Source organism: Rhinolophus hipposideros (genome assembly GCF_964194185.1).
Source record: "Rhinolophus hipposideros genome assembly, chromosome: 25".
Classification (NCBI taxonomy): Eukaryota; Metazoa; Chordata; class Mammalia; order Chiroptera; family Rhinolophidae; genus Rhinolophus; species Rhinolophus hipposideros.
Genome location: NC_138071.1, coordinates 21,178,227 through 21,203,870, shown reverse-complemented (window position 1 = coordinate 21,203,870; position 25,644 = coordinate 21,178,227). Strand labels below are relative to the sequence as shown.

General features: G+C 46.0%; 1 protein-coding gene across 1 annotated transcript in view; it reads right to left on the bottom strand.

The window, feature by feature from the left end:
- The window catches only part of TBXAS1 (thromboxane A synthase 1), a 132,280-nt gene that overhangs the window by 27,361 nt on the left and 79,275 nt on the right, over positions 1-25,644 (bottom strand). Inside the window, exons 6-9 of the mRNA XM_081038536.1 lie at positions 21,665-21,753; positions 19,806-19,954; positions 17,936-18,066; positions 13,754-14,059 (exon numbers count right to left, since the gene is read on the bottom strand). Coding sequence (XP_080894662.1) covers positions 13,754-14,059; positions 17,936-18,066; positions 19,806-19,954; positions 21,665-21,753 — 675 coding nt within the window. The remainder of the gene's footprint in view (positions 1-13,753; positions 14,060-17,935; positions 18,067-19,805; positions 19,955-21,664; positions 21,754-25,644) is intronic.

The window sequence follows — 25,644 nt, the reverse complement described above, 5'->3', positions numbered from 1 at the left end:
TTCTTTCTTTCCTTTGCTATGGACTTCTGTGGTGTGTGATCTGTTTATTGGTTGTTGAAGTACGTTAATTTAGATATTCATTTTATGGTAAAGAGTGACCCATCTTGACTTCTAGGATTTGTTAGAGTTTCTCAAAGCCGGAGAGCCAAGTAAAAATGCCATTTATCCTGATAATGTCCTTAGATCCTTGGCGGGAGAAGATAGGAAGGGGTAACCCAAGAAAGGAGGAAAAATGACTTTGAGGCCCTCTCAACACGTTGACCGAGACCTGGCTGTCACAGTGCTAACAAAACGGTCATAAATGTGTCCAAATGGATGCTAAAGCACTTTGGATAACCATCTGCTCTCATAGACCAATCTACCACAGACCTAGAGGTCATTCCCAAGATAGCACCAAGGAATGTTGGAGCTTGTAGACCTGGGTTCCACTCTAGACTCTGCTTTCACCTTGCACTTACTCTCTGAGTTTCAATTTCCTAATCTTTAAAATGGGGGGAAATATCAAATTGGTTGTTAGACTTGGTTGGCCCAGCACCAGGCACAGAGCATGTGTTCGATGAATAGTAATTCTTCTTCTTATTTCCATGATACTTATTATCAATATTGGCTGACATTGAATACTTGATCCCCAAGAATCACTACTTGACGAAAACAAGCTGGAAATGGGTGTTTCTGTAGAGAACGAAACATCGCTAACACAGACAGCATACATTTATAACTGACCACGGCCCACAGACTGAGCACTGAGAAGATGGACAGTACCCCCTGAAATCGGACAGGGGACCCACAGGGAATCGAGCCCAGAAACAGAAGCGCCGAATGGTACATGTGTTACAGAACTTGAGACATTTTCTTTCGACGTTTCTGGGCGATTTCTACTTTATATAATATTCTCGGTTAGTAGGGCCTATTCCTTTATAGAGTTAGGTCAGATTTATTTAACATATAAAAATTATTATGAATAATTATGGGGCTCCATAACTGTTTACTGTTATGATGATCATGGGGCTGACTGCCATCATTAGCGTCTTTCAGGTCTGTAAATCACTCATTTGCAGCCAGGCAGGGGAATCATTAAATGAGCTTTTCAGAGAAAGGAGAGCAAGAGAGCAAGAGAAGAGAAGAGAGAGAGAAACAGAGAGAGAGAGAGAGAGAGAGAGAGAGAGAGAGAGAGAGAGAGAGAGAGAGACTGAGACCTAGACTCCAAGCAGGGCAGCCAGACACACTCCCTGAATTCTAAGACATGGTCTGTGAGGGAACCTCCCTAGGCCTCAGTTGTCTTGTCTGTGAGCTGCTTCTAGAGATGGGGCACAGAGCAGATGACCTCTTGGGTTTGGGACACAGAGCAAATAACCTCTTGGATTTGGGGACGCAGAGCAGATGACCTCTTGGGTTTGGTATCTTTCAGGCCTATGGACCAGAACTCTAAGACGTGTTTTCTAATGGTCTGAATGTTACCAGAGCAATCACCTCGAGGGGCTTGCCAGGCCTTTGTTTCTTGGCTCTGTGAATGAGCTGGGTCTGCACCAAACTTGGCCATGTCCTTAATCATGCAACCCAAGGTCATGGTTGAAGTTAAGTTTGCATATACCTCATGGGAGTATGGCAGTGGGTCTTCACCCTACCTATAGCTTAGAATGACCTGGGGGCTTTTAAAGTGGGGGGGATAGCCAGGCTGCAGGCCAACTAAATCAGAATCTTCCCAGAGGGATACTGAGCAGCTGCCATTTTTAGAAGTTCTGGAAGCCACGAATGTATGAATATATGGCTGTTCTTGGGCCTTGATTTGCATGTGGGTCCTTGGTCCGAGTGGCCACGGGGATAGAGAGGGAAACTGTTAGAACATCTCTAGTTGCCTGAAGTCAGATTCTGCCTAGAGGTGGGCTGGCGTCTATTCTCTGGGAATTTGGGGAGGCAGGCGGCCCTGCTCTGCACACCTCACAGGGGAGGAGCTGCATACAGGAGAGGTATCAGGGAGGAAGAGTGCCCCGCAGGGAGGGAGAGCAGGCAGCCCCGTGGATTCAGGGCTGGTTCTCCATCTCCCGACCACGTCCCAAGGACTTTTCTAACCTGAGATGAAAATGGCCCAGCAGCAGTTAACTGCTGGCCTCAGCTGGGAGAGCCACAAACCTGGGACTCTAACAGAGACCCAGGGAAGGGAGGACATTGGTCACTCTGCACAGCGACACCAGCAGTGAGCAGAGGGAGGGCCAGGCCTGCCACCAGGCTGCAGGACAAATGGCTCAGATGCATATTTCATGCTCTTTACTAAAGAACATGATACACGTGAACTACAAGGAAATGCAACTCGTGAAACATTCCTGGGCCGCGGAACCCAAAGAGAAAGCCTGGGCAGGTGGAGAACTTTCTACAATGAACAAGACGAGATCAGTGTCACAAACAAGTGAGGGAAAGCACCAAGCAGGGTGCCACAGTGGAGAGCAACCCTCTCCCTCCCTGGGTCTCTATTAGAGGCGAGCTTTGCTGCTCTCCTGGCTGGGGCCAGCCGTTATCTGCTGCTGCACCTTTTTCATCTCAGCTCAGAAAAGTTTTTGGGATATGGTCGGGAGCTGGAGGCAGAGAGCAGCCCTGGGGCATGGTGTTTCCGTGTCTGGAATGTTGGGGGGGGGGGCGTCAGGGCGGAAGCCGCCCGTGTCTTGCAAAGAGAATTCATAAACGTGGAGAATGGACTGTGACAAAGTCATGCAATGAGGGGAAAAGGCCACAGCAAACCCAGGAATACTTATCCTTAGGGCCAAAGATGGTGCCGGCAGAGGAGACCACACCATGAGGATGTGTGCCCCCATCTGCCTGGACAGTTGGCATTTTCTCAGTGCCATAAAAGTGCGGTGCCAACATAGCCTCAGGTCCCCACCCCAGTCGCAGCCCCGAAGCCCCCCTCTGGAGAAATGGTGGCACTGACATTGACCCGCCCGTCAGGCAGGACACTGCAGTGTTGAGGGAGTCTCAGAGTCACGGGATCATGAATGTTGAGACGATGCTGAAAAGAACAGGAGATGTGCTCTCCAGTCCAAGCCAGGCCCCTTCCTCGTGCATAACCTCCGACAAGTTCTGTATTTTCTCGAAGCCTCTGTGATGGTTGCTCTTTTGAGTCAACTTGGTCAGGCCATCGTACCCAGTTACTGCATCAAATGCTAATCTCGGTGTTGCTATGAAGGTATTCTGTAGATGTGTGTGGTTGACATCTCTGATCAGTGGACTGGAAATGACGGAGATGACCTTTGATAATGTGGATAAGCCTCATCCAATCAGTTGAGGCCTTGACAGCAAACTCTGAGGCAGGATGGGGAAGGCGACATCCTGCCTCAAGATTGCAGCCTCGAGTCCTGCCCGAGTTCCCAGCTCCCTGGCCTGCCCTGCAGAATTTGGACTTGGCCAGTGCCCACCATCCAACAAGTCACTCCTTAACATCTGTCTCTCCTGTTGGTTCTCCTCTGGCACCCCTAACTAATGCAACCTTCTTTCCCCACTGATTAAATGGGGACGGTAATTGTTCCTACTACATGAAGTTATTGTGAAACTCAAGTTAACACTTGTATGTAAAGCACCTGGCTTAGGACCTTTCACAGAAACATTCGATTGTCATTTTCACTGCCAGCAGAGAAGTCTAGTCTAATGCCTGCCTTTCACAGATTAGGAAACTGAGGCATAGAGAGGGGATGACAGTAGCGGGTGTATGTATGTTGGCACTGTGGCCAGAATTGTACCTGGATCCTGTCACTAATTCTCACGACAGCCTTAGAAGCTGCAAGGTACACTGTTGTTACCCCATTTCACAGACAGGAAAACTGAGGAACAAAGAGATTATGCCAGTCATCCTTGTCACACTAACAGTGAGTGGCAGCCCAGTGCTTCCACGTGTGCTATTGGCAGGGTTGGGACTAGCACCCAGGTCTTGGGCCTGCTCTTTTAGGTGGCAGTTCTCCTTGGTCAGAGAGAAGTGTAGGTTTGGTCTGAGTGTGACTGGGGACCCGTACCTCAGCAGAGCTTCTTAACTCTGCTATCAGCCAGCTGTCTGTCAGAGCAAGAGGCAGTGCCTGTCCCCAGGGAGGGGTGAGAATTGCCTGCAGGGAGTGGGACCTCAAACACAGTGAGTGACGAGGCAAGCATACCTCACTGCCATTTTCATGAAAAAGTTTGTCCTTTTTCCAGAACCACCCTCCCTTTTCCTCAGCCACTTGAACCAGTTTCTCATTGAGTTCAAGCTCTTGCATATAGCCAAGGGGTGAGGAGTTTATCCTCTTCCTTCCAGCCTTAAATTACTAATTAAAATGTCTTAGAGACTAAGCCCATTGCCAGAAGAGCCTGGGTGGCTTTCTAAAGCTTCTTGTTCTTAACCAGAGGGAAGTTGATCCTCTTCTCATCTTTATAATAAGGATGCTTTTTTGCAGGGTATCCGTTTTACGCTTCCTACAGCTCTGGCCCCAGTTTGGTCCCAGCAGGGGAAGGCCAGTGGAGTTTAATTACATTCCTCCTATAGGGAACATTCAAGGAATGAGGCTTTGAAAAACAACTTACGCTACCAAAAAGAAAAATAATCAAATTAAGCGAGTGAGAAACAGGCATTGCCTTTTGTGTCCTAGAGACCCAATCTAAATATTTAAATTTTAAAGACAGAATTCTAAGTGCTTAACTTTATAAACCTTACACATTGCAATTCATAGGGGAGTCAAACATCCTTTCTGATCTGGAATATTCATATGCCTGGACTGATAGTCTCATGCGGTTGATATTTTCACATATACCATATTCAGCTATAAAACATAATGCTTTAAAAAAAACCCTAAACACACACAGCCACACACACACACTCATACACACATACACCCACACCCTCCAACACAAAACATAATGCTGCCCACAGTCCTGGGGCAAAACAGACTTACCAGAAAACTTAGATTAAATTAAATGTCTGGACCACAAGCAAACATTTTAGAAAGGTCTCATATTCTCTACTGATTTCCCAATGTTTCTTCTTCCTTCTGTCTCTGAAATGCCCAGTGAATGGCTGTTAGTGAGCATGGAAATAGGCCCCCTCCCCTGACCCAGGGCAGACGCTATTAAATTCTTGACTGCTAGTAGACAAATACCATGAACTGTGAGAGGAGTAGACAAAGGCCAGGAGGTGGGCAATTAGTGAGGGCAGATTTCAATTCCATGTAGGAAGACTTTTATCAAGGATAATGGCGGGATGATAAGTAGTAAGTTCTCTGTTCCTGGGAGCATTCAAGCAGAGCGGCATGATCTCTCTGATATCTGTCCTGGATGGGATGGCCCCTAAGATCCCCTCGGAGTCTGAGGGTCCAGGTTCCCTCCTTTCCTTGGCGTGAGTTTCTGGGCATGAACTGGTGTGTGTGAAGTGCCCCGTGGGAGCCTTGTGGCAGCACAGTGGTAGGGCCATAGGGACTGCTGAGTGCTGCCATCACCTGCCTCTATCAACCTCGGCAGTGGCCTTTGACTCCAGTCTAACCTTTTTCCAGGATGCAGTAACCATGTATTTTCTCCAGTGCGTCTCCCTCCACTTCACCACCTTCAGTTTGCTTTCACCTAGTCTCCAGTTAAAAAAGAAGGCGTGAACTTCTGCTCATTCACTCATTCACTCATTCATTCATTCAACACCTATTCCTTGCAAGCCTCTTATGTGCCAGGCCCTGTTGGAGGCCCTGGGATATCCCAGTGTGCTGAGCAGTTGAGCGTCCCTGTGGGGACTGGAGTATACTGCCTCTCCCAAGCGTAGTGGCATTTTAATGATGGGTAATGTGCTGAAACAAAGGAAGGACCTCCTAATGGTGAAATATTAATAAGAGTGATGGGCTGATGGAAAGTTTTCAGGAAGTAGGAGTCTTTAAATTTGTACCAGCTGATACCATCCTGTTCCCCTGATGTAAAAGTGGTTTTGGTCAACTGAGTCCAGTGACTTTTTTTTTTAAAGTGTGTGTTTATTCTTTTATTCTAAAAGCTAATTGTTGGGAATAAAACCTATACTTGCGATGTTTTAAGGACCCATAACGTGAACAATAGTTAAATAAATGAACCATTCAGTTGAGAAACTACCTTTGTGCCAAGTGGACCCACAAACGCCAAGCTTCACCTGGCACATTCACTTTCCCAAGTTTATTTTTAATTCTTGCTTTTGAGGATTGACGTGAACCGACCCCACCAGCTTATTTGCTTAGCAAAGCTCGGCCTCTCTGGAGGCTCCAGATATTGAGAAGAAAATACTCTGAGTTGCCCCAGGAAACCAAATATATGCCGATGGGTGTGGCCCATTCCCAGAAGGAACATCTTTTTGCAGGTCACCTCTCCCTCTGCTGTGACAGAGCTGCTCTGCAGGGACTCCAGGGGGAAGGGGACTCAGAGCATTAATCGCTATAAATTACAAGTGCTGAAGTGCTACACTTGATTAAGCCCGTGGCCCAGAAAAACACCTGCACGTTCTTCCTGCTCTTCAACCCACCTCCCACTTGACCACCTCCACTGCACACATGCAGGGTGTCACTGGGCAAATTCAGAGGCTTCTGGGATGGCCAGGGGCCCCAAGTGGGCAGGGGCTCAGGAGGGGGAGCAAGGAAGCCTCTGTGTCCCTCTGGATCTCGGGGACAGAGCCAGAACCAGGAGCAAGACGAGGAAATAGGGCTGCAAACATTGAAGAACAGAGAGAAGAGAGAAATCTAAGAACGGGGGCCAGATGAAAAGGGAGAGGAAAGAGAAGAAGAGGCCTGGGGCTGTGGCTGCCACTGCTAAGGCCCCTGGGAGCAGTTCAAAGTTCAGGTGGTTCAGGTTCCCTAGTGGTCACATGCGCTGGGTTTTGGATGCTTGTGATGTGGAAGAGTTTGGACCCCCGGGTGGTGGCAGAGGAAGGTCAGTACTGAGCAGCACACATTCACAGCACAGATGGCCCCGGAGAGGCACAGTCTACCTGCCTGCAGGTGTCCCCAAGAAAACAATGGGCAGGTGGCGTGCATGCCAAAGACTTCTGTGTATCTAATAATCATATGGGCAGTTGGAAACGGGGGCTCCGCCACCTGGTCGATCCAGGGTGACTGGTCACTCTGCTTTGGGAACAGAAATACCTCATTTTCTGTCTTCCTTCTTCCTTCCTGGAGTTCGTGCTTTCGTAGCAGTGCTACCATTCCTAGCTTCCAAGCTTGAGTTCTCACTGTGTACCCAGAGGGGCCCTTCTTTGTAGGCTGTCAAAATGTCTCTGCTCTGGTAGTCATTGTTGGGGTGCCAGGGAAGGGTGAGGGAGTCTACTTCTTTGGGTCAGACACTTCCAGAATGAAGGACGGGAAGTGGGCAAGTTGGACACCTTTCAAGGTAGCCCCACTGCAGCTCCTGCTCCTGCAGTGAGAACAGCACAGAGTTTGCTCTAGGCTCCCAGGCAAACAGCCCCAGGGAGCCCTCTGACCACAGTACTTTGACATGGCCTCTCAACTGGCGCCTAAAGCTGGTCTCTCAACTGGCGCCTAAAGCTGCCGTCTCCACCATGCAAGAGGGCCCCTGTCTACACGTGCACACTGAGAGAAGGCTCCGGTGGCCATCTTCATTTCTCTTGAAAATGACCTTAAGTGAACTCAAAAGTTCTCCCTAGCTTCCACCCTGGAGAAAATTGTTTAAGGAAGCCAGATCATTGGAAGGTCACGGGCAATAATACACTTCTAAAGACGCACGCAGGACTGGGAAATTCCCCCACCCCTTTATCTCTCACTCAGTAACGTAAGAGTGACATCGTTATTTTTGGATTAATTTTGAAACTGTTCTACTAACGAAAGGTAAATCATTGCAGCACGTCACTACTTTAACTGTCCCTAGCACTAATTACTTGCTCCGTATATCACAACTAAGAGAGACGCAGGATTCAGGGTTTAGAACTTGGCTGGTCACGGTGAGGCCCATGGCCCAGCCCAGCAGCATCTGTGTCACCTAGGAGCTTGCGGGAAAGGCAGACTCTCAGGCCCGGCCCCAGACCGACTGCGTCAGAACCGGCATTGTAACCAGCTCCCCACATTGAACTTTGCGCTGGTCTTGCACTCTATTGCCACTAAGCTCATCCGGCTGAAGTTCCAGTTCTTTTCTTTGTTTTATAGTTCAACTTTAGGGCTGGAAGTTGTTCTTTGTTCCTACCTCTTTCTTTGTTCCTCAGTTCCTTCAATATGACTAATTGGCATTCCTCGCTGATTTGTGTTCTTTTGTACTGTTGTGGGATCTATAGGAAATCAACCATTACTGTCCTGAGTGGCAGGGGAACACCTGAACTGAGTTCCCTTACAATGTGGGATAGCACGACTCGAGCAAAACTCATTTCCAGTTTTTCCCTTGAATCTTAAAGTCTACTATGTCCTATTCCCTGTATGAACATATCCCAGAAAATTCACCCTGGGTGGGATCCAAACGGGGGAACATGTTTTGTTTTTTTTCCCCATAGTGAGGATACATTTGTGTTAAGCTGTTCGCACTTTTTCAACAAATCCTCCCCCTATGACAAAGGACATGTATTTATGAAACAGCTAGCTGGCGGCAAATGGCTTCTTTATTTTAAATGTAGCCACAGAATATGCTTTTTTCTTTTGAAATCTTCTGGCTGCTTCAAGGAACAAATCCTCAACCTGCTCACATTACCAGCATGAGCTAATCAGCTGAAATACCCAGCGTGGAATGTTCTTTTATCCTTAAAAGAGTAAGTTGTATTTTAATTAGATATTTAGAACGGTTACAAAGCAGCTCTTCCAGAGAAGTTTTAAGAATTTGGCCTTCCTTCTAAGGCATAACTGTGTTCAAATTATCCTAAAGAGAGGCTGTATCAATCTAGTCCAATTTGTGATTTACAACTGCGTTCTGCACAGATTTATAACAATAATTAAGCAGAAGGAAAATGGGTCATAAATTTTGGCTGGCACAGTCCAGCACCAAAGAGAAAAAAAGAGAATGCTTTAGCCAGATCAAAAGTCAATAATTTCAACATAAAGTGCTAAAGTTATAGCAAAAACAATTTATATGGAAAGAAGTTGTGTTTTTTCCTCTCCTCCTTTTCAAAATTAGATATTGGAGAACACAATAAAGCATCCACATTACAAAGATCTTATTAAGTAATTGGTGTGCTCTCTCCATTTTACGAGTGGTACAAGTGGAACAAATCTTACCTTCTCCTCAACTCTTGAATTTAATGAACATACCTCCCCTTCAATATGACTAAGAAAACATGGGGAAAAGAGAGAGCTCTCCAAGAAATTGGGTGACTTGAGAAAGAAGGTTCTTCAGCTGAATTTTGATGGTAGAACGAGAGGAGGGGAAGCCAGACAAAATTCCAAAGCCAGATGATTTGGAAGAAAACATGTGGCTTATACTGAAACAGCCTAGAGGCATGAATTATAAAAATGGATTATAAGCGTGTTATAAACTGAAACAGAAATCTATACCCCAAAAAGGAAAAAAGAAATCAAGGCCACTTGGGTCAAAACAGGCGGTGAGAGAGGGGGTAATACCAGACAGAATGTGTGAGTTGTAAAATGTGTACAAGATAATACCCAACAGTGAAGGAAGACTTTGGAGTATCCTTATACATGCCAAAAGTTCATTTCTGCTAAATGTGAGCACCTGAACTACTGACTTTCCCCTCTGACAATGTCACCTCTTGACTGGGGAAGGATGCATGAAGGCCACTTGTCAGTCCGGGCGTCATGCTAACCAACAAGGAAGCAGTTGACTGGCTCTGTGGAAATTACAGGCCACTTGGTATGCAGTGGCCATGTCATTTACAAGAAGTACATAAGAGCAAGCCATACACATCATTTAGAAGTACAAAAAAAGAAAAAAAAAGAGCAGGCAGTACGAGGCACTGTTGGACTTACACCTCTGACTTTGGAAACGGTAGTTTTTAAATGTTCAGAGGAAACGTGAGTGGGATTGTATAACAAGCAATTTGAAAGTGGGAGCTTCTAATCTGTGGACCACAGATTCTGTGTACATGGTGGGCACACTGTTTTCTGGCCACCTAGTAGTCATTCATCCACTTCCTATAACAGGTTAGGGGATGTAGAAGGGCAACGTGAGGAGAGAAAGGAGGGAGGAGAACAGACAGCACCCCTATCTCGGGGCAGCTTTCTCAGCCTGAGCTAAGGGGACGCAAGCGTATTCAGCTGTATCTGAGACTGACATTTTCAACCGGACCAGACTGGTCTGGACTTTTTAATGCCTAAAAGGGACCAGAGACTTTTGAGATCTGTCCGAGGTCTCATCAAGGAAAGAGAACAGAAATTTGTCAGAGCACATTTAAAAGAAATCATCAGACAAAACACAAGATTCCATGTGGAGAGCAAACAACCGGGGTCCCAGTGCCAGACTTTGAACCCCTGCATCAAGCCCTACTGTTTCGACTTTGCTAATATGTGAGCCGTCAACAACCTGAGCCAGTCTGGTTTGAATGTTTTAACACTGTCAACAGAAAGAATCCTAACCAATACAGCGCACATACATATAAATTCTTTTTCTTGAGGAGAGGGACAGAGCTTTCATCAGATTCTCGTAGGGTGTTGCCGTAAAAGGATGTGACTCGGAAAAGGGAGTCCAGAGCTCAAATCCAACGATCTCATGACAAAAAAAAAAAAAAAAAAGGAAAGCCACTTGATGAGCTGTGTGGGACTCGACAGGGACATCGTGGAAGAAGACCCTTGGGTATAGTGTCTGGAGCCCAAGTCTGGCATGAACTGGCACGCAAGAAATATTTGTCGAATGGAAAACGGCAGGAAATTCTAACAAGTCATACTTTACATGCAAATTTTCAGGAAAATATCTAATGTGTGAACATATAATCTGCGCCTCCATGTCCTGACAGATGGCCTATATTAACAGAACTCTGATTATAGTAAAAAAAAAAAAAAAGGAAAAAAAGAGGACCTACGATATTCATTGAGTGCTTACCATATGCAAGGCTATATAACTCTTAACACTATTGTGACTACCCAATTTATTTTTTAGGAAAGATACCCTCCATGTATTCCCGTTTCTCAGAAACAGTCCCAATTGTTACCTAGAGAAAGAAAACGACTTGGGAGGCTTGCATACTCGGGCAGGGCTTTCTTTATTCTAAGAAACAAAGGACCCTCAGAGTTGAAGGCTGCATTCTCAAAGTGGACCTAGGGACCACCGGCATCAAAATCCCCTGGGACGGTCATTTTAAAATACAGGTTCCTCAACCCTGGCCAAGACTTATGGAACCAGAATCTCGAAGTGTGGGGCTCTGGGATCTGCATTTTAAACGGTCTTCCCAGATGGTTTTATTTTATGTACACTAAAGTTTGAAAAACTTGACCTACTAAAATCTGGGGTTTTTTTTTGCCCATGGGCTCTCAGTGCTTTGCAACATTCTGCATAGCCCGGTGACAGGAGGTCCTTTGGGGAAAGAAGCCCCCATCCTAAGTTGGGGTGATTTGAAGGAGGCCAGGGTTTGGTAAGACAGGTCATCCTCCTTGAGGCCATGGTCAGTGAAGGCCCTGTCAGAGGAGAGGAAGCCCATGGAAACACTGCCTGTGTCCTCCCGGGAAACGAACACGAGATGTAGTCATGATGTAGCTGGTGGGAAAGACGTCTAGAGCCCCGTGGTCTCTACAGGGCACCCCACATTCTAGACTTGACTAATTGCTGCTTTCTATTGCCTGAGGGTTTTATTCGAAAAGGAGGTATTGTTTTAGTAGATATAAGTTCTTGTTTTTCAACTGGCCATGAAATACCCTGAAGCTGAAGATCATGACTTCTACCTGTTAGAGCTGTTTGTCCCCTCTCTAAGCCACTGCCACATCTGCCAACTGCTGGGCACTCATTCAATGCATAAGTCTTGCGTGTGACCAGCCTTTACTGCCTTCCTGGGACAGCAGCAGGAGCTGCTTCTGGGAAGCGCTCTCCCAAGCTCTCAGTCATACAACCTGAGCGTGACTGACTCTGGGGTGAATTGATGGGCTTAACCCCATTAGTGTCTTCATTCCCCTGGCCCACAGTAGTTGCTTCAAGAATGGGCAGTGACCTAAGTGTTCCCATCAGCGTGCACCTCACGACTCGCTGAGACGTTGGGACCACAGACGCTCTTTTCTCCATTGGTTCTGAGCAAGGAAGCCCATAGTCCAAATGTTCTTGGAAGGCTGCTTGGGGCTTCGAGAGAAAAGCACAGCTCAGAACAAGGCCCAGGACTAAGGAAGCATAGGCTGTGACCTGAGCACATCGCTGAGGCCTGGATAAAGGTTTGCCAGCAGCCACACCTATTCCTGAGCTGCTCTATTATCTGTACTAAAAAGCTCTCCATTTTTCTTAAATCAGTTTTGTTTGGGCTTTTGTTACCTGCCAGCAAATACATCTTAATAGATATGCCCTTCAGCTCCCGTGATTTCTCTTGTAGTAATATACCTCCATCATCTTCGGTCCCTCCTTCTCCCCCTCTTCAATGATGAAAACCACCCACCTACCAATCAGATAGGATATGCTAGAAGGTGGGAGCAGGTAGCAGGGTGATTTGGATTCACGGCTTGTTGAGACTTCGTGCCCAAAGAATATCGATTCATGGATCAATGTCAACCTGGAGCGAAGCCCTGTCCTGTTCAACATTTTAATCAATGACTTGGATGAAATAGGAGACATGCTTAGCAAGTCTCAGATGACGCAAAGCTGGAGGAATTGCTAATATGACAGATGGCAGAATCAAGATTCAAAATTATTTTGACTGACTTGAGCAATAATAAGGATAAATATAAATGCTTGCATCGAGGCTCAACAAATCAATTGTACAAGTAGGGGATTGGAGAAACCTGGCTTGGCAGTTGTCATAACATCATGGAACTTTAGGTTGAGGCAATTAGTAGCACAGTTAATGCATTGGAAAAGGAAGGCTAATGTCATATTTATTTTCTTGGTGGGATGAAGAAGTGGGATTTTCTGGGAAGCAGTTTTCAGTTCAATATAATGGAAAAAAAATTCTAATAGTTCCCATAACAGAAGAGGGCGACCTCCCAAAATTGTGAATGTAATAATTACATCAGAATGTAATAGAAAGGATTCTACTATGGTGGTCTTCCATTTAAAGCACAAATTTAAACAATGATTTTCTTCAACAATTCCTAAGTCAAAGCATTACACACATAAACATCCAGAAAAAAAATGGTGTGATAAAGTAGCCTAACTCAGCACCCTTGAAAGTTTGTTTCAAATCTGACAAGGAGGAACCTCATTTAGAAGGAATATCCAGAATCTGGACTTGGTGCCGACGGGCCCTGTTTCACCTGAGTCCATTGATGGACCTCTTTCTTTGTGTTCACCCAATCTTCACTCCTGCTTCCGATTGGCCCATCCTTATACCCACTCCTGCCTTCCAATTGGGCTCCATTTTCTGGAGCAGGTCTGCCCCTCTGAGCATAGCGACGTAATAGTCAGAACACTGGGAAACCACATCTCCTGCCCCCTCCCTGACATTTGACCCTGACTCACAAGCCAGGCCTGGTTTCATGGACCACCCCAAACAATATAGACATGTGCACAATTTTACTTTTCTTTTTTTTTCTCTGTTGTTCTGAACACTCCATTTTATTTGCTAACCCAGAGAGATGAAGGTGGGCAGTGGCCCTGTTTCATTTTACAAAATTAGAACGTGTTTTTAACAAGGCAGTTGTTAAAAATAAGTTTCACTTCAACGAACACACAAAATCAGTTGTGTGTGGCTTTCACACGGACCACTGGACCCAACTTTACTCACGTATTTCTCGTTGAAACGGTCTACTTCTGTCAGAAGTTTCTCTTGGCAGTCAGGGTTGGTGGCCAGTAGGTAGGTGGCGAAAGAGAGTGTGTTAGTGACGATCTCGTAGCCAGCGATGAGGAAGAGGAAGGCCTGGCCCACAACTTCATCCACAGTCAAAGGCTTGGACAGGAGTCTGGGCTGGGAAGGATTCACTGAGCAGCCGGTGGAGGAGAAGACTTGTCTGATGATGTCAAAGCTCTCCATGCCCACAGAGGGGGCAGAATGTCGGGCATCCAGGACCAGTTGGAGGAAGTCTCTCCGCCTCTAAAGGACAAAAGAAGAAAATGTCCATTTTGACCCTAGGGTTGCATAAGTGGGGCTTGGAGCACAACAGAAGACAGGCACATGCAGCTTTTACAGGGTAGCAACAAGGATTCTCGTTGTGGGGTTATCTGAGATGGCAGGCACCTGGAATCTCCCTGAATATCCCTCAGTACACACTGGTTCACAGACGGGTGCAGCGAACGGCAGACTGTCATGCTGCCATTAAAGAGGACACAACCGTCCTAGCTGGGCTGAGTCAGAAAGATGTTAAGCCATTTTGGTAAGTAAAAAAAAGCAAGTTGCAGAGCAGTATGCACAATTCTATAAAAACAGTGTACAAGATACATAATTACATATATGTGTCCATGCATGCTTGTAGAAAACATTTAACAACGTCCATACTCAGTGGTTCACAGAGAGCAGGAGGAGGTGGGGAAACCCAGGGCCTTTATTTTTCACTTTATCTGTGTTTGTACTGTTGGTTGGTTGGTTGGTTGGTTGGTTGGTTGGTTGGTTGGTTGGTTGATTTTCCAACAATAATACAATGAAAACATGACATAGATTTAAGTCAAAGCACAGGCGGCATTGTTCACTTATACATAGTTCAGGGCTTCTGTGGGCGGCCATGTTTTTCTCACAAAGCAGGAAGTTAACAGATCCTGGGGGAGGGAACTAGCTTTGGTGATGCTTGTCTTCAAAGTCTCCAGTCTGCATTTTGCACCCCTTAGCCTATCCTCCTCCTGTCCCATGCCTTTTGTTTTCAGGAATCCTCTACCCCATTTAAGTGGTTAGAGCTATCTTACCATTTCCCCCTGCCTTCTTTATCGGTCATTTGCATATTCTTTATATTTTCACTCTTGCTAATTGTAACCATAGAAGCGTTTACATATTGCTTTAGCCCTGACAAAGTATGTCCCTGGCCCATCTCTTCTTTGTAAAGGTCTTTAATGTGATGAGTGACAACCAATGTATTACTCTTTTCTGAAGTTTGTGGAATTAAACAGCAAAAGGCTAGTATCAGAACCATCAACAGAAAATATTATAATCTCAAAGTACATTATTTGTTGCAGCATTGTCTCAATTCACTGGCTTCTGGATTTCTGTTGCATTAATAATCTGTGCCACACACAGGAGCACTTAATTCCATCCTTTAAAGTTGTTATTTCACACGTGGTTGCTTTTTTTCCTGTATAAGAGTGGAAGCGTTTCCAGGGCAGAACCCTGTGCCCCATCCCTACTCCGGGCCTGATATTGTGCTGAGCACGTTAGGTATGCAGGAAATAATTCCACAAATAATAATGCAATGCAGGAGGTGCATTCTGAGAAAGGCTGTGTTAGATTTGCTTCTAACTGATGCCATTTGGAGCAGGACCCTTGGATCATGAAACCTTTGCAGTTACTCTGCTTCCCAGGTCTGTGGCCTTGGAAGGTATCTGTTGAGATGCCAGCAAGGGCTCAAAGCTAAGCCTGAGCGTCAGGGACCTTGACACTAAAGAGGCAGAGCCTCAGTGTCCTGCAAACCTGCTCGGGTTGTAGTAGCTGAGAGAATGGCAAAAGGTCAGCCAAGTTGGCTGCCTTTTCTGCCCTGGATCTGCTCGTTCTGCTTTCCAACTGGCATCCTCAATGGCTGGCTTTCCCCAGCTTCCTTCCTTCTGCTTCGTCAACATCTGGGTTGTGGCTCCACTGCTAGCTCTGGTCCCGAGGGACAGAGCTGGTACAGGGCAGGGCACAATGGCATGCGTGGCAGGTGAGCACCTCTGCCACCCTCAGCTCCTGGATGCCCAAGACCTCAGGGCATCCCCGGGCCTCTTGGTGGGCACGTTTGCTGCTACTTAAGGGTACGATCGAGTTGTGGTCCCTGAGGCCTGCCTGTGGCTTTGCTGGAATGAGATGAGTGTGATGATGCGAGGGAAAGCACCACCACATCCGAACTGTTGGATTTTTCCTGTGGCAGAACTGTAGCTGGCATCCTGTTCTCTCCTCCTGGCCGAGACAGACTGCTACCGGGCCCTCGAATCTCATTGAAATCTGTCGTAACCTCCAGCTACAGAGGCCAGAAAGGGCTGCTCTCTAGGGCTGGTGCCTGGAGAGCAGATTAGTGCAGATGGGTTTCTTTTATTTGCACTGCATCACAGAGGCTATTTGAACACTGCCCATTTAGGACCAAAACAGAGCTGGTTTATGGTCATATCCAAGAAAAATACGCACTCTGATAGATGTAGGTGTCTAATCCACCCATCGGCTAGAGCTTAGAAAAATATTTACCTTTTAACATCTGTGCAGCATTTTCCACTGCGCAAACACACATCTGCTTGATGGAATGTCTGCAGAGTTTAGATGGGTTTAAAGCAAGTTTTCTTAGTAACTGTATAGCTCTGTCTTGACACAGGCACTCCTGGATTTGTGGTTGGGAGGTTTTTCTCAGATCAACTCATTGTTTGAAACAAATAGCTCTCCGAGTTTATAAAAGGAAAAGCTTGAGGCAATCCCAGTAATTGGATCTTTAATAACCCCTCACCTCTTAGTAAGCCATTCGGTGCAACAGTTTTAGAATTTTCAGCCTGACTCCATAGCCAGAGGGTTTCAGATTGGGGTGGGGTGGACGGTGGGAATATGTGTGACCAAACACATAAGGAAGCCCTTTGTAGAAACAGTGAGGTTTGAAAAATGGAGCTTTCCTCATCCCTCCTTCCCCAGGCTCCAGCCTCACTCTGGAGAAGCATGAACGTGGATCAGCGTATTCTGTCCTTTTAGGCCACAGAGCCAGGCTGAGGATACAGGTAGCTGATTCTTCCCACACCTCCAAGGGCATCAAGTTGAGTTCCTGATGGTGTGTGTGCCGAGGGGCCGTGAGCCTGTGTACACCTTCCCCAGCTTCTGGCCTGGACACCTTTTCTGTGCAAGGGACAAAGCTGTGCAGGGAAGGCTGCTGCCCAGTCTGCTCCACGCATCCAGCCACGCCTTGAGCCCAATTTCATTCTCTGCCAAGTTTGCAACAATTGGACCTCCCGTCCTTTCCTTGTCAATCCCTCTGAGCCACTCAGCCTTTGAGGAAATGCTTTTAAAGCTTCATTTTGCCCAAGTCAATTCAGGATAAGACATTTCAGCCTTATTTTTCCTTTAAAGCAACTTTCTTGAATGCAGCAAGACTCATAAAGCATAGCCTGGTATGTGCACGAGCATGTCCAGTATTGAAATTATTTTCCTTGACAGGGAAAATTCCTATTTCTACCTTCAGCCAAGTTCAGTCAACAAATATTTACTCAGTTCCTACTATGTGCCAAGCATAGTGCAAGCCTGTAGGAGAAAAGAAATCTCTAGGTCTCAGATGAAGCAGGAGAGGACCCCCCAACTACACATTTTGTAGCAACATCCTCTGTGCGGAAAGGGAAAGTGGTTTGGTGACAGCTTCCTAAACCCCTCCCCAATATTGATGTCGTTGGTGCTGTAAAACTCCATTCTTGCTGTATTTCAACATAAAGAATATGCTAATGAAAAGTACACGTGGGCACATTTACCTAGAATAGTCTTTTGGGCACTGCTGTAACCTGTGCTGGGAGGGTGTGATGTTTGAAATAGGCCATGAGTTTGGGGGGGGAGGGCGGCAGCTTTAATTGTACTCGCCATGTCAGAGTGTACACAAATTGCTCCGGGCTTCTCCTCACCATCCTTCCCACCTGCTCTCACTTTCTCTTTCGCCCCATCCTCAACCTTTCTCCTTTCTTTCTACTGCTCCTGGAAAGCTCTCAGTGACTGACCACTATAGGGCAGCATGGGGTGGTGTGCGGGGCTGGGAGGGAAGAGAGAGGAAAGAGACAGTGATGCCAAATTAGGTTCCATTCCATTTGGAAGCCGTGTCCTAGTAAAACACGTTACCTCTTCGGCAGCTTGTTGGTCCCGCAAGGCAATCACATTCCTAATGAGTTTGTTAAAAAAGCCATTCAGTTCATCTCGGTTCTTATTGGGCAAAATCCGGGCCAGTGGGACCATTATGGATGGAAATGATACTTGAAAGAGAAAAACAAAAGTGGCATTGAAAAGGGGGCGATAATCAACCAAGGCTATTAGAGGCCGGTTGCCAGGAAGCAAACCTGGCCTTGAATTAGAGTCATTTGGAGGCCCGTCTCCCCACCTGAATTGCTGTTCCTTGGAGCCGGGGTGTGTCTTATCCCTCCCCTGGAGTCCACATCGTTCCTTGCACACAGTAAGCACTCGATAAACGTTTGTACACTTGAAACCCCACTTCCACCTGGCCCTCGAGAAGTCAATCTCACGCTTATCAATTATTAATAATTTTCCATGTCCTAGGTATGAGAGCCTAGGCTCTTTGTATTTCAAGAAAGAGCAGATGGCAGGCCACGTTTCAAGTCTTAGCAAGTGCTAGAAATTAACCTACTTTCTTAACTTTCTGGTCATTTCCATCTCCCCCTCCCCACACTGGATAATTGTCCCCAGAGCTGCCACTTGAATCGTCCCCATGAACTGCCGCTGCAGCAGCTGACAAGTATGATGGCCACTTCCCCTGTGGGTACCTCTCTTGCTGGGCAGCCTGAGCCATTGCCACCATGCCCTTGGTTGGGACAGGGCTACCTGGGTCTGGGACACTTATCGCCTCCTGGGGGGTGGCAGCGGAGTTCCATTCAGTTCAGCTTCTCAGCATTCACAGTGAGTGGGCCTACTATGCAGAGGTACTGTGCGTAAGCTGGGCTGGGGAGGGCGGTTCTGAACCCACGGAGGTTTCAGGAAGCTCTGCCCATTTTCAAGAGATAAATCCTGAATTAGTGTGACACCGCAGGTCAGCAGGCTCAGAGTGAGGAGGGGCAGCAGCTTTGTGATGTCAGAACCACAAACCACCTGCCCTGCGATTGATGGGAAGAGGGCCTGATTTGGCTGGAGCAACTCCCCTGGGGTGGAGGGGAGAGGGATGAAGGAGGAGCCTGCTTTGATCCCTTCGGAACTCCTCCTGCAGTTTCAGTGTGGAGCAGATGGAGGTGGCAGGGGCTTTCACGGAAACTGACTCGGAAGTGGAAATGAAACTGACCGCGGAATGAATAGATTCCAGCAGCCCAGCAAATGGTTAGAAATTTTGGCAATAATTAATGACAATAAAAACAACACTTCTATAAAAGCAAGAAGATACTGAAATTGGCCAGGGTAAAAACTCACTTCAAAAATTAAAGTAAAATAAATGGACTGGTCTCCATAGAATTATGTAACCTATTGGTCACCCATCACATGTGGTTTCTAGTTCACTATGTGTTGGGCCTCAAGCAGAGAAGTCTTCTGCAGAGGATTTTGCTGGCGGGGAGAAATATGCCTGAGAAAATGAAAGGCTTTGGGTTCCAGTGTCAGCATTGCCTTTCTAAGCCTCAGTTTTCCTATCTGTAAAATGGGGATGAAAAAAGCTTTCTTGTAGGGTGATTATAACCACTAACTGAAACAATGCATGCCCAACACTCAGCAAGGGGTTTGGCTGCTGTTCTCCCTATGGCAGTGGTGAGAGGCGAGGGCCACCTGTGTTAGTAACAAGCAGCCCCAGGCTGGTGACAAGAAGAGCCTACATGAATCCAGGAAGACAAGGCCTCTGCAGGGCAGATTCTGCAGGGTGACTCCCAGAGATGCCCCGAGTGCCCTTTCCTAGAGGCAGAGGCTGGGTCCTGAGAGCTGCCTGGGACCACCCACATGCCCGGGTCTGCCCACTAGGCAGTAGCCCAGTGTGACCGCCCTCATCAGGAGTTCTACTTACAGATTAAAACCAGGAGAGGTTTGGGGATGGAGAAGGCAAAGAAACGCCTGCAGTGCTTGACAAAGGGGTCCTCAGGAGCCTTTTGGGAGTCCACCGGGGTGCCGAAGGCGACACTGGCCACCACATCTGTGCTGTAGCAGCTGTAGCACCTATGGGAGAGGGACCATTTGAATCTTGAAAGGAGTCCACAGTCAGCCCACCCTTATACACACCCCTGAAGAGACAACACCCTTGTCCTCCTGCTTCCTGCAGGTCTGAAGTGAGGTGGTGGGAGACCCCACTGGGCGTAGCCCCTCTAAGCAGTGGCAGCAGGACACAGGAGACATAAAACACAACCGGGGATCTGAACTAAACAAAGATGAGGGAGGGGGGTAGAGTGTCACTCAACTTTCAGGCTTTGGACAGCCTTGATCAACCAGACATGGTCAAATATCAAATAGAGTGCTTTCAATCTTCCTCTCTGCGAAGGAGGGAAAATAGTTGACCCAAAGCCTACGTACGTTACCCCAAAGCTGTGCAGAGCCCACGCAAGGCCAGAATCTAACAGTCAGTTGCTGTAGAGCAAATTGTGATGGATGAATTAACAACCTGATTGTCTGTCTGCATTAGCTCTGGCCCCCGGTTCCTCCTAATGATTTTACAGTTTTCGTAAGCTCAACAAACAAGAGATCAGGGCCCTTCACACTCAAATAAATACAAGACAAATTTGGGACCGGCTTTATGAACATATTATTATGGAAAACACACATTGCACTTTAGAAACAAACAGAAGGAAAAGTATCTGGCAGTAGCTCCAGAAAAGCGAATCTCTTAGACTCTAGGAAAACTACCCCCCACATGGGCAATTTAAATCAGAACGATCCTGTTTTTGCTGTCAAAGTAGTTAGGTTGTTATTTCGGAAAGGGCTAACCACTGGGTATTCCTATCCTTTTACAATTAAAAGGTGTATTTTCATGGCTTGATGTAGGCACCCACTTAGTTCCTTTTCTTCCTAAATTCTACAGCCAACAACTAATCATAAGGAATAGATGGCATCTCCAGATGACTTCTTTTATCTTGACTGCTTTTATGGAAAACATTTCTACAATTGATTACACACTTCCCTGCCCCGGCACAAACAATTTGACTACTAAATGGGATTGCATCTGATCCTAATGGTTGAAGATTTGAGGGTTTTAAGAGTTGTTTACTTTGTTTTTCTAGCTCCTGTGCCCAACTTGTCTTTAGTCAATTCATGCATCTCATGACCAGAGAGACTGTGTAAAACAGGATTTTGTAAACAATATGGTAGAGTTTCAGTGCTGGTGATGCTATGTTATTATTTTATTAGCAATGATAATAGGAATGAGGCAGTTTCTGGCTGATGGGCCACTCCCACTGTACTCCTAATGTGTGGTAAGCCACGACCAAGCCCAGGACAACTGGGAGAAAAGCCAGATCACCAGCCGTTTAAATCTGGTGTGTGCCACTAAGTCATGGCTCCAGGCGGAGGTGCGCAAGCATTTTCCTTGGAGCAGAAATACAGGGACTTCTCCCAGGACTCTGTAGAAACCCAGGCATATCCTGGCCACTCCTAGGTCTGCAGAGGTCAGAGGGCGAGTCTGCCCCCAAACCACTCCCCACGCAAGGCTTCCCTTAAAATGCCCCACCTCCCCTGGGCTTTGTTCACATTTGCTTCATATTTCATATGGGTTTCATTTCTACTTATTAGTTAGTCCACCCATGCTTTTATGAGCTTCTAGCGTTTCCATAGTTTGCTGATCCCGAGGTAATAGTCCAGCAATTATGTACTGTTACAAGAAGCAGCAGTTGGAAAATGCAATTTCTCATCTGTAATGTAGCCATGTAGCAGCCTTACCTCTGGATGTCAAACGCATCCCCAGATTCTGCATAGCGTTTTAAATGAGCCACAAGAAGGTCACAGGCTTGGCTGATTAGGGGAGTCACCTGATAGCAGATAACAAAGGTGTAATTAGGACACTATGCAGGGAGCGAACCTAAATTAGCTGCAGAGAAAGAGGTTATGTGTGATACTTCCTGGGAAAGTGGACATTGTCTTGAAGGTAACTTCCATGCAGCTAAGATTCAAGAGGAAGGGCTAAAATTCACAGATATTGCAAAATAACAATAGCTGTAAACGTCTATTTCAGCTTAAGCAGTCTGTCTTTTTGGAAACGAAAAGAAGAAAGGATTTAGAGTAACTACTGTGAAATAATTATGAAAATGGTCATTAAGTGCTCAGGTGGAAATGAGGGTCTACACTCGTTTCATGCCATTGGGTTCACATTGGAGAATAGATAGACCACTATCCACATGTACTATGTTTGGAAAGAGCCCAAATCCATGTTCACTCGATTCCAATTATACTTTAGATCTTCCACTGGCATATAGAATCTTAGTAGCCAAAGGAACCTAAGGTTGTCCATTTCAACTTCTTATTTGATACAAAAGTCATTGTGAGAGCATTTCTGATGGACAGTTATTTCTGCTGAAGTTGTTTAAACCTTTAAATACAAGGAAACCCTTGACTTCAAGAGGCCTCCTGTGTCCATGTGGGACAGTTGCTGAATTTCTTTTTTTAATAGTAAAATATTTTATGATGCAAAATTTCGAACATGTGTGTACACACACACACACACACACACACACACACAGATAGAATGGTGTCATGGACATTCATGTAACTATTATCCAGTTTCAACAAGTTCTGATCTCATTTTTAGCTGCCCACCACTTTGACCCCGACACACTGGCTTGAGTGGGTGGAATTCTTTTGGAGCCTGACGGGCATCCACGTGACCTTTCATTCTCTCCTGTACGTGTACAAAACCAAACTGGAAATGTCGAGGGGAGTCATTTTAGCCAGTGCACATTTAAGAATAACATCATAGCTAAAGCAACACACTGTCATACATTGTTCTGAGCATGTTTATGGAAAACATATTTGGAAATGTTACCTGTGTTTAGATTTTAGCTTTTTGACAATAGAATATAAGTTTCTGAGGACAGGGAAGACTTCTGTCTGTTTGTTCATTTTTGTGTCCTCAGCACCTAAAACAGTGCCTGACACACAAGTATTTGTTGAATGAATGAATGAATGAATGAATGAATGAATGAATTTTAATGATTACTTAAGACCCGCTCTTTGCTTGTAAAGTCGTGAGGCATTAGGAAAAGTTCTAAAATGCGATCTACTTGTTAGATGGTATGCTGTTGTGTTGAGTCAAAATCTGACACCTTCTATAATAACCTCTTGCTGGTTTCATTTCTGTCATTTTCCACATGCCAGTTTCCCAAACACTCAGACAGCAGTACTCGTCCTTATCATCTCCTACAGAAGAATTCCCTGTTCCTTCAACTCCTCTGTCTGTCTGTCTGTCTGTCTGTCTTTCTCTCCTGAAAGGCAGCTCCATAAATGGAACACAGCATTTAAGTTGCAATTCCATAAATCCTAAATAGACCATTTCCTTGCACATTAGTCGCAATGCCAGGTTACGTAGACTTTTTGCCAGGTCATGTAGAAGACACGTAACACAGGCAAATATTGAGGTTCAGGTCAACCAAAGTCCTAATGTCTTTTCCCATGAATCATCAAGTGCAATTGATTCTTTGACTCTTCAGGGTCCATTCATTAGAAAGACTTTTCATTTACATTACATGTATTGCTGTAAAACGTTGTCCTGCCATGTGTACTGAGCAGAGCAATGTCTTAACTGCCCCAAAACATTCAGGTGACTGGAGAAGTCTGGCAGAGTGGGACAGACGAAGTGGCTGTTGGCTGAGGTTGGAGGGACACATGGCTTTGTTGGACCCCTTCTCTCCCATAGCTCCCTCCAAGCCAGCCCCACGTGCTCTGGGGTATAAGGAAAGAACTGTGTCACCAGGGGCCCAGCTGCTTGCTGTAGGAGCCCTCTCTGAAAGAGTAGGTCCTGAGAAGCAGAGAGGGCATTCCTGTGGCACGAGAGTGAGTGAGCTGTGGTCTGAACTTGGGGCTGTGTGGGTTCCCAGCGCAGGCACAGTGGCCCGAGCAGCACCTGTGAGCAGCTGAGCAGAACACACCCACACACACCCAGTGGAGAGATGGCAGAACATCCGAGACCCTCCCCTGTTGCCAAAACTCTTGGAGGGTGTATCTGGAGAGGAAATCCTGAGAAAAGGGATTTTCTGCTCATAAAGCCGTAAGGGCTTACAGCACTGGGGTGTTTATACTCAGTGTGGGTGGGCCAGGGGGGTGTACGTGTGCCTTCAAATCCCGTCTCTTGCATCATGGCTATTCCTTTTTGAAATTTGGTAAGTGTGCCTTGTACGCCTTCATTCGGCCTGTCAATACATATCCAGGATCAAACACAGAGCCCGTGGCCTTCCACTAGACTACACTTCAGGGAGCTGCAGAATTGGTCATTATCATTGCTTCCAGAGCTTCGGCTGTGCATGGATCTAAGTAAGTTTTCAGCCAGGCAGCATCTTATCCGTAAGTGAGTGAGGGTAGACTTTGTCAAATGATTTGCCCAAAACAGAAATTCACTTGACCTCATCTATCTATCCCCAAGTCCACTCAAAAAAGAAATAAGGATGGCTGTCCTGATTTACTCTTGGTAATTCTGGGTGGACTCCTCATGACTACTGAATTCTTTTCTGAATTCTCACAAGCCAACCCTTTAATAATCCATCAGTCAGAAGTATGTGTAATGGGTCACTTATAATGGCTCCTGGGCCATTACTGTCCAGAAATCTCAGACCACCTTAGTGTTTGGAGCACTCCGTGCCATCTAAGCCGTGCTGGTAACACGGGCAACAGTCCTTCCATTATTTTAATAAACTCAGTGGTACCAGTGAACTCTGCATTAATAAAATCCCATAGACAAAAACGTCTTTTAGATTTGTTTCAGAGGGGTAGTGACATGGTAAAAAAGAAAAATGCTGTTTAAAAGGAAGTCTCTTTAGATGTCAAGCTCGCTTCCTTAATATACCCAAATGGGATACAACATAAAATTTGATTTGCACACAACTCTTCAGAACACATGCCCTGTGTATAAAGAGGGGGTCCACCCATCCTGAATCCAATCATCTGCCATGGACAGTGCAGAGGGGGCACACCAGCTGTCCACCCTCAGTTCCTGTACATGTTTGTGACTAGAATTCTTTGTTGCGGGCTGGCCTCGTTGTAATTTTCTACCACACTCTGCCTGCTGTCTTTCGAACTGAATGGATAATGACATTTTTATTTGGGTTAATGTGATATGAGATGGGGCATGGAATATCAAAAATGTTTTAAAAAGCAGTGCAGGGAAAATATTATAAGACAGTAGAGCATGATCTGTACGTTGGCCAATAGCCATCCTTTCAGGTTTTCTTCCTTGCATTACACACAAGCAGTTATGGAATATTTACTCTTACACGAGTTGCATACAAACAAAAGCTCTCTTTAATGGGCTTGCAATCATCTTTATACAATCCACAAACCCTGCCGTTATTCCTCTAGATTTGTAGACAAACAGGCACGGGTGGCTTGCACAAACTCACATGCGCAGAAGACCATCATACAAATCTTAATGAAGGACTCTCATTTGGATGTTACAGTTCATCTTCGTAGCGTAATGAGTGATTTCTAGGTGTTTTTCCTTCACTTTTTTCATAATGCGCATATGTTACACTTATAATCAGATAAAATATCATTGCCACTTGTCACCTGGAATATGGCTGTCACCCTGCTTCTTGAGAACAATGACCATATCTTAAGCATGTTTGTAGTGTTAGTACCTTGTACAGTACCTGGCACAAAGGTGGACTAATAGTTTAGGCTTTTAAGGAATGTTTTTTTCTGGGGGGGTCACAGTC